Source organism: Nicotiana sylvestris, chromosome 4, assembly GCF_000393655.2.
Source record: "Nicotiana sylvestris chromosome 4, ASM39365v2, whole genome shotgun sequence".
Classification (NCBI taxonomy): Eukaryota; Viridiplantae; Streptophyta; class Magnoliopsida; order Solanales; family Solanaceae; genus Nicotiana; species Nicotiana sylvestris.
In genome coordinates this window covers 66,553,408-66,568,156 of record NC_091060.1, presented here as the reverse complement: position 1 = coordinate 66,568,156, position 14,749 = coordinate 66,553,408, and the positions used below count along the sequence as shown (strand labels likewise).

General features: G+C 40.3%; 1 protein-coding gene across 1 annotated transcript; it reads left to right on the top strand.

Moving 5' to 3' along the window:
• Nucleotides 1-2,787: 2,787 nt before the first annotated feature.
• LOC138889643 (uncharacterized) lies at nucleotides 2,788-8,671 on the top strand. The gene is made up of 4 exons (XM_070172976.1): nucleotides 2,788-2,853; nucleotides 2,968-3,227; nucleotides 8,475-8,544; nucleotides 8,645-8,671. Exons 1-4 carry the CDS (start codon nucleotides 2,788-2,790, stop codon nucleotides 8,669-8,671), a joined length of 423 nt encoding a protein of 140 aa, XP_070029077.1.
• The last annotated feature ends 6,078 nt before the right edge of the window (nucleotides 8,672-14,749 follow it).

Sequence of the window (14,749 nt, the reverse complement as noted above, 5' to 3'; positions counted from 1 at the left end):
AAGCTGGTTGGAGTATGGTGAGATTATTCTATGCTTGCAGATGGGACCAACATGATTCGATGTCGACTTCCAGGTGATAGACGTGCCAGCATCTTACAACTTACTGCTGGGACGGCCATGGATTCATGTCGCTAGGGCCGTAGCATCAACACTGCATCAGGCAGTAAAATTCGAATGGAATCACCAGGAAGTGATCATTCACGGCAGTGGTAGCAACCCTATATACAGTCGTCAGACCATTTCGGCAATCGAGGGAAGAAGGAAGTTAGGTGGAGAGACTTACCACCATATAGAACAGGTCAATGCTATCGGCAAAGACAAATGGTGGGATAACAAAATCAAGAGTATACTAAATTGGAGTGGGTACGAACCTGGCAAGGGGCTCGGCAAAAACCTCCAAGGAATCGCTAAGCCCATAAAACTCAAGGGACATGGCACTACCTTCAGTTTGGGATATGATTACACCTGGGAAGAATTCAATAACTGGTCGCTGCCATGGCGCGATCCTTATTATCCACAGGAGTAGCCAATACCGCACTGGAGCAGACTTTCCAATAGGCCGACATTATTTATGGGTCAGATGAAGAAGAAGCACTGGTAGCGGTGAAGAACTTGTTCTTAGAAGACAATGATATAGACTGTTGTGTTGTTATTGAGGAGGAGAGGGAGGAAGGCCCTTCCATACAGGCTGTGAGCAGAGGGGCACTCCTCAATAACTGGACCATCAGGACAACCAGAGCCCGACGAGACTCGGGGTAGCAAAGCTAAAACAAGCATTATCCATTATTTTTACTAAATGATTTTTTTTTCGCATTTTCAATTCCCACAATAAGATCTTCAATGTTCAAAACAGTTATGCAATCTATCAAAGCATTTTGACTTTTCTTATGAATCAACACTCATTATCATTTTCTCTCATTACTTTACCAATACAGCATTACCATTACTTATCTTGATGAACCAATGACTGTGACATGCAATGAGACAATACAACAAATGGACATTGATTTAGAGGAAGATGGCATACCTAACGAGATTGTCAAAAAAAGTTGAAAACTTTGTGAAAAGACCTAAGTCCAACATGAACGTGACCAAAATTGTCAACTTTGGGAGATGTAGAAAACGTCAAGGAAACGTGAATCAGCATTAACCTATCGCCATCAGAGAATAAAGAATGCACATAATTTCTAAAGAAGCATAAGGATATTCGCCTGGTCGTATGATGACATGATTGGTTTGAGTACGTCTATTGTGGCTCACAAACTGCCAACCGATCCAATGTTCCCACCGATAAAGCAAAAGCTCAGAAAGTTGAAGCCTGATATGAGTTTGAAAATCAAGGAAGAAGTCAACAAGCAGATCAAAGCTAAGGTTCTCAGTATAGTAGAATACCCGACATGGTTAGCCAACATTGGGTCAGTGCCAAAGAAGGATGGGAAGTTCAGAGTCCGTGTCGACAATTGGGATCTCAATCAGGCCAGTCCAAAAGACGACTTCCCTTTGCCAAATATACACATCCTGACCGACAATGCGCCAAGCATGAGTTACAGTTATTCGTAGATTGCTTCGTTGGTTATCATCAGATTTGGATGGATGAGGAAGATGCTGAGAAAACGGCTTTCATTATGCCGTGGGGAATGTACTGTTACAAGATGATGTCGTTCGGCCTGAAGAATGCAGGGGCCACCTACAAGAGGGCCATGACTACCATTTTTCATGATATGATACACAAGGAGATAGAGGTATATGTGGATGGTGTTATTATCAAATCCAAGAAGGCCATTGACCACATGGAAGATCTGAGGAAATTTTTCAATAGACTACGGAGGTACAACCTGAAACTAAACCCCGCCAAGTGTGCATTCTTGCTGGAAAAATGTTGAGGTTATTGTAAGCTGGAGAGGAATAGAACTGGATCCATCAAAAGTCAAAGCCATTCAAGAACTACCACCGCCAAAGAACAAGAAGGATGCGATGAGTTTCTTGGGGAGGCTTAACTACATCAGTCGATTCATAGCACAGTCTTCAGTTATCTGTGAGCCAATCTTTAAGATGTTGAAGAAAGACGCCGCTACCAAATAGACCGATGACTGCCAAAAGGCCTTCGACAAAATCAAGAAGTACCTGTCAACACCACCAGTCTTAGTCCCGCCCGAGCCAGGTAGACCCTTATTACTCTACCTTGTAGTGTTAGATAGAGCTTTCGGCTACATTCTTGGGCAGCATGATAAAATAGGGAGGAAGGAGCAAGCCATTTAATATCTCAGTAAGAAGTTCACCCCGTACCACCCGGTATTCTCTATTGGAATGCACCTGTTGTGTTTTGACTTGGGTAGCTCAGAAGCTGAGACATTACTTCTGTGCCTATACTACATATCTCATATCGAGAATGGATCCCTTGAAGTATATCTTTTAGAAGCCCATGCCCACTGGCAAGATAGCCAAATGGTAAATCATGTTAGTGAGTTTGACATTGTTTACGTAACTTAGAAAGTGGTCAAGGGACAGGCACTGGCGGACCATCTTGCTGAAAACCCCGTGGATGGAGGATACGAACCCCTGAAAACGTATTTTCCTGATCAAGAGGTATCATTCATAGGAGAAGACATTATGGAATCCTATGACGGTTGTAGAATGTTCTTCGATAGAGCATCAAACTTCAAGGGAGTTGGCATAGGAGCAGTCCTAGTATCAAAAACCGGTCAACATTATCCGGTGCCAGCCAAACTCAAGTTCCCCTGCACCAACAGTATGGTCGAGTATTAAGCCTGCATCTTAGGACTGAAAATGGCCATTGACATGAACGTTCAAGAGCTGCTAGTGATTGCAGATTTAGACTTGCTTATACATCAGGTACGATGAGAATGGACAAGCAAGAACTCCAAGATACTCTCGTATATGCATCATGTACAGGAATTAAGAAAGAGGTTCACGAAGACGGAATTCCAGCATGTTCCCAAAATCTAGAATGAGTTCGCCGATGCATTGGCTACCATATCATCGATGATACAGCATCCAGACAAAAATTTCATTGATCCTGTTTCGGTGAAAATCCATTATCAGCCAGCTTACTGTGCCCATGTCGATGAGGAAGTAGACGGAAAGCCTTGGTTTCATGATATCAAGGAATATTTGGCAAAGGGAGAGTACTTGGAGCTTGCTAATCTAATTCAGAAATGCACACTTCGGAGATTGTCCAACAACTTCTTTCATAGCGGAGGAATCATGTATAGGAGGACTCCTGATTTGGGACTATTAAGATGCGTCGATGCAAAGGAAGCATCCAAGCTACTAGAGGAAATTCATGCTGGGACCCGCATTCCACATATGAACGGTTTTGTCTTAGCGAAGAAGATACTCTAGGCTGCTTACTTTTGGATGACTATAGAAACAGACTGCATCCAGTATGACCAAAAATGCCATCGCTGTCAGATTCATGCAGACATGATAAAGGTATCTCCAAGCGAGCCTAACACAACAGCTCACCGTGGCCATTCGCCGCTTGGGGAATGGATATTATTGGACCAATCGAGCCTGTCGTTTTCAATGGACACAGGTTTATCCTGGTAGCCATAACTATCTCACTAAGTGGGTAAAAGCAGCATCTTACAGAGCAGTGACTAAGAAAGTCGTGGCAGACTTTGTCCGCGATCGCATTGTTTGTCAATTCGGGATTCAAGAGTCAATCATTACTCCAACCTCAACAGCGACTTAATGAAAGCTATGTGCGAAACATTCAAGATCAGACACAAGAATTCCACAGCTTACAGGCCAAAAATTAATGGAGTTGTAGAAGCCGCCAACAAGAATATCAAGAAGATATTGAGGAAAATGATAGAGAAGCATAAACAGTGGCACGAAAAGTTATCATTTGCTCTATTGGGGTATCACACCACAGTCCGTACATCAACCGGGGCAACCCCCTATATGCTAGTTTATGGTACAAAGGTTGTCATTCCCGTTGAGGCAGAAATTCCTTCCCTAAGGATCATACAAGAAGCTCAGCTCGACGATGCGGAGTGAGTAAAAAGTTGTTGTGAGCAACTAACCCTTATAGACGGAAAGAGAATGAATGCAGTTTACCATGGTCAACTCTATTAGAACAGAATGTCTAGATCCTTCAATAAGAAAGTCAAGCCAAGATAGTTTACACCGGGGCAGCTGGTGTTAAAGAACATTTTTCCGCATCAAGATGAAGCTAAAGGGAAGTTCTCTCCCAACTGGCAGGGTTCATACATGGTTCACCGGGTTCTGATAGGAGGAGCCCTCATACTTGCAGAAATGGACGGAGAAGTCTGGCCGAAGCTGATCAATTCAGATGCAGTCAAGCGTTATTATGTGTAACCTTTATGCTCTCCTTATATGTGATGTTAATTGAACTACGCCTGACCTGATTCCCGTTTGTGAGGGGATACGTAGGCAGCCCTATGGGTTCGGTCACAATTCAATAAAAATTCATTTCCCCCCGCAATTGGAAACTGGAGTAGAATTTTGAGGAGTACCCCTAAAATTCTGAAGTGATTTCATCTGATCATCGTGCAAGCAACTGTCAAAAACATCAACCCATTAAATTGGGGCAGAATTTTGAGGAGGACCCTCAAAATTCCATAGCAAGAAAGGCTACAATGTCCCAAATCATGTCATAATCGTCAGTTCATCTAAAAGCTATTTTTAATTATACACTTATGTCATATCTTTACAAAATCATGCATGTTTATCATCGAAAATGTTTTTTTAGCAATGCTACCCCAATGATACATAGAGTATCACCAGATCAAAGCCGAGCAGGTCAAGCCAAGCCAGCGGGGATACAAACTAACCTTCCCCCTTTCATAAAACTCACAATTTTTCTTTGGATGCAGGCACTAGATTTGTGAAGTTATCAAACATGTTGTACGCCCATGGAACGAACATTGCACTTGCCAAACATTTTCTATCAGCACACACAAGTAATGCTCTGTACTCACTATGCTCTAGTAATCACAATGTCGCAATCCGCTATCAGCTAAGAAAACTCTACTATCATTCGTTATTTTATTTTTGCATAAGGCTACCATTCTGCTTTCCGAGACTAAACGTTGTCTCCATCTGCATTTGCATTTTTGCATAAGTCTACCATTCTGCCTTTCGAGACTAAATGTTGTCTCCATCTGCATTTGCATTCTTACATAAGGCTACCATTCTGCCTTCCGAGACTAAACGTTGTATCCATCTGCATTTGTATTCTTGCATAAGGCTACCATTTTGTCTTCCGAGACTAAACACAGTCTCCATCTGCATTTGCATTCTTGCATAAGGCTACCATTCTACCTTCTGAGACTAAACATTGTCTCCATATGCATGTTTGCATAAGGCTACCGTTCTGCCTTCTGAGACTAAACGTTGTATCCATCTACATCTTTGCATAAGGCTACCATTCTGCTTTCTGAGGTTAATCTCTACATCCATGTGCATTCGCACCTTTGCATAAGGCTATCATTTTTCCTTTCGAGGCTAAGCTCTGCCTCCCATTTTCTTAAAACTAAGCACTATCCCAAGCACTATTTATTTCGCTTTTCCTACGGGCTAAGCTCTGCCCTTCAATTCGCAAGACTAAGCTTTGTCTTGTCTGTATCATACTACTACATCCTTCATGGGCTGAAATATCGCCAACTCATCTAAAGGTGTCATCGTTCGGAGGCACCATCTTCATAGCCCGAGAGCACCATGTCATGTCCTGAGGATCTCTTTCAATCTTTTGCACATCATTATTCAAAGGTGTCATGGTTCGGAGGCACCATCCTCACAGCCCGAGAACATTATCTCATGGCCTACGAATCCTTTATCATACGCTTCATGGCCCAAGACATCATGTTCTAAAGACGTCATCCAAACCGTCCAAAGACAATATTCATAGTCCAACAGGAATGCGCATCATGTTTAAATTTATGCACAGTATATGCTTGTATTGTTTCTAATTGCAGGTGAACCGACGAGCAACGACCATCCCGGTAGGAGTGGTCCCACTTCAGTTCCTGCAGCCTTATCAAACCTAACTAGTTCTCGCAAGTCGTACACTCACCCCGCCCTAGATATTGCGTCTGCTCTTGAAAAGTCTCCATCGGCATACCTCGCCGACGGATCCTGAACTACCGACGGCCTGATTCCTGTAAAACTAGGGATATGTAGGTATCTTAGAAGCCAGGGTGCGGCCTAAACCTCTTCAAACCATTTCACTCGATCAAAATTGGCCATCATATCTTTACCCGACAACTTTTTCATCCTTCTCGGGTAAAGAGGGGCAGTTGTTGATGCCCAATTTTTTCCATATATTTTCAATATGAAAATAACTTCAAATAGCATATATATGCATATATAGTCATGTCCAAATGTTTTATTATTTTTTCATAATTTTTGAAGGTTTAAATTGATTTATTTTTCCCTTTTTTTATCCAAAAACTTTTAATAATTATTTCCAAAATTATTATTTTGGTAATTCATCTATTGGATTTTAATATTTATGCCAAAATATGGCTAAAATAACTTTTACATATTTTTAAAAATTCATTTAGTATTTTTAAAGCTAAATTGCATATAATTGCAATATTAGCCATTTTAAGGTTTAATAGTGTCTTATATTCATAAAATTAGATTATATAATTTTAAATTGTTATTTATGTGTTATAAATCATTTTTGCCTTTTAAATTAATTTTCAGAAACCATTTACTATTTTTTATAAATTAAAACAAGGATAAAAAGTGGCTATTTAAAATTTAGCCCAAATTGGATCCCTAATCTAACCCAAATCAAACCCAACCCCCAACCCAATTATACCCACCTAACCAAGCCTAAACCCAATTGCATAAACCGACCCACCTACCCTCTCTAATCTTAACCGTTGATCTCCTAGATCAACGCTCCCTATCACTCTTACCATTTTTAAACCCAAACGACCCCTTACCCTAAATCATTTCTCACCACCCGCTGCCCTTGAATTCCCTTCCTCTCAAACTCTCCCTACAACCTCACCTAAACCCTAGCCGTCATCACCCAAATCCACCCTAATCCCTTGCAATTCCCACTCAATCCATGGACTCTCATGACTGTTTGAGATGTGTATTCATCTCCTATGTCTCCTTGTGGCCTGTCCTCGTGATTCCATGGGAAGATTTCAAAGAGATCTAACCCAGATCTTGATCGACTTCTGTCTATGGCCTTTCCCGACCATCCATGATTGTTCGAGTCAAATCCATGGCTTTTTCGGCTAGATCGGTAACTTTTCAAAGTTTTTCTCACTTGTGTGGGTTCTCTGAAACCCTAACTTTTAAGATCTTTCAATTTTATTTTAGATCTATCTTAGATCTGTGTATGTTATCAACTTCTTGACGTTTTCTCAAAAGTCCTTCGATTTTCTTTCAAAGTGACTATTCGTTTTCAAATTAGGGTTTCTTAAAACTTTTTTTTAAGGACCTCTTCTCCGATTTTCAGTGTTTTTTACTATGTTAAATGATTTGCTTATGTTTTTCTTCTATCTGGTTCATCGTGTTGAAACCCTAGGTGTTTCTGGTTTTATCCGAGTTCTAAAACGCTTTGTGTAATTTCTATGCATGCTGGTTTCGATTGAGTTCCTTGTGTTTAGATCCTCATCATTGATTAACTTGACTGATTCTAAAGTTTTTGCTCTTTTTTTTAACTCGGCTCTGTCAAAACCCTAATTCCTTATAAATCTTTTCTTCACTTATTGCTATGGGTTTAAAGGTTTTTCTTGTTTCTACGTGTTGATCTCCTTTACCTGTCACTATGTTTTCTTCACTTTTGATTCTATGTGACTACTTGATTTCATTGACTACTGTGCTTCGAGTAGGTTTCTTTTACTATTGAATCCTAGTTTATTCCTGCTACTACTGTATGTTTGTGTTGCTTCTTTTGGCAATATGATTGGCCTCGCATGTCTGATACTCTTGTTCATCCTTCTCTATTTATATGGCAAAGTGCAGAATCATGTTTTCTTCTTGATTAATATTGATTGCCTTAAGTGACGTTTAATTACAAGGTTTTATTATAAACCCTAATTTCACTCATTTTCTTTAAAGTTGATTGATTCCTTTCCTTTACTGTGATGTTTTACCTTGTTGAATCCTTTCCCAAAATCAAGTATATTTTGTACTTAGACTCAAATATTTACTTTATAATTTTACTACCCCTTTATATGGCAAGAATCAATCTGTCTCAAACTGATTTCCTTCCTTAATTAACCTTGTTAGTATCTGTTTGAGCGGTAATCCCTCGATTAAAGGGAAGTACTAGTATTTATTGATTCTGATTGTGATTATTTCCATGTCTGTATTAAAATCTTACTTTTTACCTTATTCTTTACTCGTTTTCAAAACTATAAATACCCTACCCTCTTTTCTTTAAAGATGAACAACAGAGTTCAAAACACACACTTATACACTCAAAAACTATATCTTTACTACTACTTGTTTTTGTCTAGCCAGCTGAAAGACAAGGCTAGACTGTGGAATCCTGCTTACTTTACCTTTCTGCACCTTGCTTTCTCACTGGTATGTCCTAGTTAATTTTTTTAAAGCCTCAACAACAACATGATTCTTTAGTAGTTTCAGTTTCCCTTATTCTTGTCTACTCCTGCTTATGGTTCTGCAGTCAAGTTACATTACTAGCATGCTGTAATATGTTCATTTTCCCCTTTAGATTAATGCTTCCCCTATGTGTGTTTTAAAGCATACTCTATCAGTCACTTGTTGTGCACTTGCTGTCTTATGAATCCTAAACCCCCATATCCCCTCTATGTGTTTGTGTTCTTTTGGATGGTTTGTGACCATGCCAGCACCAGCTATTGCTGTGCATGACCAAACCAGACCCCTGCTGGGGTCATGTGCTTATAGACAAGTGTATCCCCAAAATTCCTTGACCACTTTTGAATGACTACTGATTCTGTGTTGTTTTGAATTTTACTACTACAACTGATTTCAATCACCTCTGTCTCTAATTTCTTTCAAAATGATCTATCAGTCCAGTTTTTTAAATAAATCTCTTTCAACATGTGTTCTCTGCTTCCATTATATTCTTAGAATCTAGGTTATGCCCCTCTTGTGTGAGCCTTGCCTTGGGACCCTTGAGCTCCCTCTAAACTTGGACACATAAGAGGTGGCCCTTCCATACTGCACTCATTTTGTTTGGTTATACAAATCTGGGTGTGAGCATTGCCCGGGATCTCTTGAGGTCCTTAGGGAACTCTGACACACCCAGATATGAGAAAGTCTTTGAAATATTAGCACTGAAGTGGTTCATTGCATAACTCAGAGAGGAAGTCAAGATCAGGCTTCCTATGGTTGTAATTGCTTATTTCTGCACTTCTTTTGTAATTCAATCATTTGGTCTGTAATAATATGTAAACAATATCGGGGTGATTAGTGAAAGTGGTCGGTAGTTGTATATTGTGGGTAAATTGTGTAGATATCATGCCTATAGGGTCTATTTTGATTCAAAATATGGTCTGTTAGATAACATGCCTATAGGATCTACTCTGGCTTAAAATAAATTCTGCATGCTTTACTTTCACACAATTAGAAACCATGTCTATAGGATCTAAATGGCTTTATCAATAGAGACCATGCCTATAGGGTTAAAGTCAACTTTTAATGCTTAGATACCATGCCTATAAGATCTAAATAGCTATAATAGAAATCATGCCTATAGAACTTAAAACCAATTTAGTTGGAGAAGCCATTTAGTTCACGTTGTTTATTCTGAATTTGATTAGTTAATTAATCCGTTGCTTCTTTAATAAGTTTTCAAACACTACCTTAAATTAATACCGTTATAAAGCATGTCTATAGGATCTCAAGTTGTCCTTTAAAATTAATCACTGCTCTACTGCATGCCTAATCAATATAGATATCATGCTGATAGGACATCACTATTACGCCTAGGCAAGCCTTAGGTAATTACTCGAATAAAACTGGAACTACCTTTATTTAATTACCAACTGCTACAACCAGCAGGCAGGCCTGATTCGGACTTCTTTTTTGAGTTATATAATGAATCTGGTTCTGACTCAAACTTTGCTTTAGGATTTAAAAATTGAGACCTTAATTGTGTTTAAGTCATGATATTTATATACATTGTTTGCGGAGGTATACATGAGCCTTCTAATTGTTTATATGTTCCCTCTTCTAAATGCAGTCTTACGTGTTTTTGTATGTCTCCTTAGACTTTTTACCTTTAGACCTAAGTGTTAGCCTAAAACCTCCCTCTTATAGGAATAGTAGTCCTAAATTCCTCGGGGTTTGATAGGAATAGGACGGGTAACAGCATGCAATAGAAGTCGAGACCAATCCGCGCTTTAATACCTTCAGGGGTGGGAAGGGTAGATATTGATATGATAATCGGTGCGCTAATACCACGTGTATCCCCTCTTCTAAGTAGTGTCATACCGGGTACTGCATTACGGTGATCCATATTACAAACAAACCTAGGACCCCTTTTACATTCACAAGCATGTTTAGATTGTAACTCTTTTCAAAAACCCTTTTTAATCATTTTTCCAAACGTTTGTGTATTTAAACTTAAATCCCCTATTACTTCAGCCTTTATTTGTTTACTTAATAATTTCACAAATTCACAAAAATTATCTGGTCGGGAACCACACTAGTGGATCCTGAGGGGTGCCTAACTCCTTCCCCTTGGGATAATTTCAAGCCCTTACCCTATCTCTGGTTATCAAACTACTTCCAAATCAACTAAGGCCTTCCCAGTAGAAAGGAAAGGTCTCCCCAATATGATTGGAACTTCATAATACACCTCACAATACAAGATCACAAAGTCAGCTGGCAAGAAAAATTTGTCCACCCGGACAAGGACATCATCAATAATACCCAATGGGCTCTTCATCATTCTATCCGCCATTTGCAATCTCATGGTAGTTGGCCTCGGTTTCCCAATACCCAAAGTGTTGGAAACTTAGTAGGGCATCAAGTTGATACTTGCCCCCAAATCACATAGAGCCTTAGCAAAGTCCGCACTCCCAATGGTGCAAGGAATAGTGAAAGCACCGGGATCTTTAAGCTTCGGGGCCATTGAATACACTATTACACTAACTTGGTGGGTCATCTTTATAGTTTCACAATCCATGGATCATTTCTTTGTCACCAAGTCCTTCATGAATTTAGCATAGCCCGACATTTGTTCAAGAGCCTCCACCAAGGGCACATTAATGGATAAGCTCTCCATCATATCAATGAACTTTTTAAACTAATTCTTATTTTTCTGCTTCGCAAGCCTTTGAGGATAAGGTGGAGGTGGCCTTGGAAAAGGAGCCTTGGTTTTAGGCATAACCGGCTCTGGCATGTCTATTACGTGTTCCCTAGACGGGTTCACATCTTTTTGAGTTTCCAGCTCGGCATCTTGAATATCAATCCTCACTTCTTTATTCACATTCTCATCAATCACATTTTCAACCACCAAAGGAACTTCATCTTCTTGCAACACAACTTCATCACTCAAAATTTGTTTTTTTTGGAGCCATTCACATCACCGCCTCGTCCACTCCTTGTAGTTACCGCTATAACATGATTGTTCCTACCCTTCGGGTTTACTACTGTATCACATGGTAGAGCACCCTTAGGGCGAGTATTCAAGGACCGTGAGATTTGGCCTAACTGAACCTCCAAATTTCTAATTGAAGTATGGTGGGAAGACAACTGAGCATCGGAATCCGCACTCTTCTTCATCATCAGTTCAAACATCATTTCAATTCTCCCTTTGTCAGGGTTAGAAAAATTTGGACCTTGGGATGGAAATTGGGGCAGATTGTTTGGTTGTTGATACATTGGGGGCCTTTGAAAGCCTTGCCCCCAATTTCCTTGATTGTCATTGTTACACCCACCTTGATTGTTGTTACAACCCCAGTTGTTGTTGTTCCCATTCCAATTACCCTTATTGTTCTGATTATTGTTCTGATTGCCCCAGTTGGAGTTTTGGTTGTTGTTCCCCCAATTACCATTACCTTGTTGGTTTTGATTTCCCCAATTGGCTTGGGGTCTCCGTTGTTGTTGGTTGGAAGAATTGCCCATTTGGCCTTGATAATTATTTACGTATTGCACCTCTTCATTCTGCCCATCACAAATATAATCTTGGAATCCACCACATTCATTGTCAAATTGCTCTGAATTCCCTTGGTTCTGTTGACCTCTTTGTCTTGTTTTGTTGACTAACATGTTGACACCCTCCATGACATTCACTTGGCGAGGATTTTGAACTTGTTGCAATTGTGCTTTTGCTAGTTGGTTCATTGTAGTTGTCAACTTAGCTATAGCCTACCCATGATCATGTAACTCTTTATGCAAATGAGTGACTGTGGGGTCACCCTGGGGCACATTTTCTCTATTTTGCCAAGCAGAAGAAGTGTCAGCGATCTCGTCAAGAATGTCTCAAGCCTCATCATAAGACACCTTCATGAAGTTGCCCCCGGCAAGTTGGTTCACTATGCATTGGTTTGTTGTGTTAATGCCCCGGTAGAAAGTCTATTGGATCATCGCCTCAGTCATATCATTGTTGGGGCATTCCATTACCATTGTTCTATAGCGCTCCCAAATCTCATGAAAATGTTCAGTGGGCTCCTGCTTGAAAGCCAAGATCTCATCTCTCAATGCTGCCATATGCCCAGGTGAGAAAAATTTTGCAATGAACTTGTCCGCCAACTCATCCCAAGTAGTGATGGAATGGTTGGGAAGTAGCTCAAGCCAATCCAATGCCTTCCCTCTAAGTGAAAATGGGAAGAGTCTCAATCGAAGTGTATCCTCAGACACATTTGTTTACTTGCTCCCCCAACAGGTATCCACGAACCCCTTGAGATGTTTGAAGCATTTTGATTGGAAGCGCCCGTGAAATACCCACGCTGCTCCAGCAATGTTAGCATCACATTAGCACTTTGAAAATTGCCCGCCCTAATTCGGGGTGGGACAATTGCACTTGCATAGCCTTGGTTTGAAAGCACTCGAGGAGCCACTCTTGGAGGTGGCGGGGGAGGGTCTGGAATATTATCATTGGCCTAGCTGCCTCTCCTTTGTCCTTGAGGCACAATAGGGAACTCATCTTCTACATTGTCATCTACTTCCTCCCCTGGTGGAAGATCTCCAAGAAGTGCGTTGTTTAAGTTTGCTGCCATTTTGTACCTGATGTCGTGACATACAAATTAGTAACACAAAAGTAAAGAAGAGCAATACAGAAAATATTTAGATAGATAGCCAAAACCATTAGCTCCCCGGCAACGGCGCCAAAAAGTGATCGAGGCCAACCCTGTACTACTATTAAGTAGCAACAGAGGTTGAAGCATCTTTTACCCGAGAAGGTCGAGATCGATTTCCATAGGGAGCTAGATATTGGAGTTGAGTTCCTATCTAAATAGGAGTTGTGTAATTGTTCCTAATTGCGCTTCTAAACATTGTTTGTTTTGGTTTCACTTCTAATTTTATATTACTACGATGCTAAATTAAGCTAAGTAAAGCTAAGATTAAACTATTGAGAGTTGATCAAATAGATAAAAGGCACTAGGGTAGTGACTTTCTCCTAGGTGGTTAATTGACGGATTCTTGAGTCTAAGACTAGATTGTCACATCTGGGGAGTATGATATAACCATTGCACGATTTTACTCGATCTATACCTCTCGGTAGTTCGAGTGATTTTGCCCGAATTGACTTTCTCAAGACCAATTGGGTATGCAAATTTGTGCAAGCAATTGAGGTTCAAGTCGGGTATTACTATCTCTAGGCTTAACCCTTTAATTGGGGCTATGAATTTCTTGAATATGCCCCAATTCCTTATTGGACCAATTTCATGGACTTAGGCTCTCTTTCTCAAGAAGAACCAAAGTCTACTAGGCATAAACTAGTATTTGCAACCGGTCAGTAAACATTAAAACCCTAAATTAGTCCAAATATCAAACACACATAGACAATCAAGCATCAAAACACAAGACCCATCAATTACCCACACTAGGGTTGAGCTACAACCCTAGCTAATGGGTCTAGCTACTCATAATTATAGAAGAAAATAAAGAAATAGATGAAGCAAAGCCCATAATAATTAATTACTAAATAAAACTTGAAGATTCAATGTTGAAACTAAGTTAAAATTACTCAAAATGGTAAAAGAAATGAGTTCACGAGTGCAACTCTACGTCCAAAACTATCTGATGACCTAAAAATGGGAAAAGAAACTATTTATACTAGGATAAAATTCTGGACAAAAATACCCCTATGGGGCTAGTGCCGACCGCACAAAATCGAGTGCGGCTGCACTAGGGCTCTTGGCTTGATTAATCTGCTCTCTGAAGTTGGCCACCGCGGACCGCACAAAATGCACCGCGGCCGCGGTGGCTTCTATTGCGGTTTGTACAAAATGGATAGCGGACCGCATTGACCAGGTTCCCCAAAATGCCACCTCTCTGAACTATGGCTTTGCAGACCGCACGAAATCGAGTACGGCCGCTGTGGAATCAATGCGGACCGCACAAAGTCTTTTGCGGCCGCATTGCCTAGCTGACTTAGAAGCATATTCTCTGATCTTCATCTTTGCGGACCGCACAATGTTGGTTCTGTTTGATTGAGCTTGGTCTTGATTTTGGTACTTGTGCAAGTTTCACTCCTTTTTGAGCTGTTTTTTTTACACCTTGTCACCTTGTTGATCAAACCTGCAATCAAGTACAACTTGTGAGCCTTTGGGACTAATTTGTACGCATTTATTAT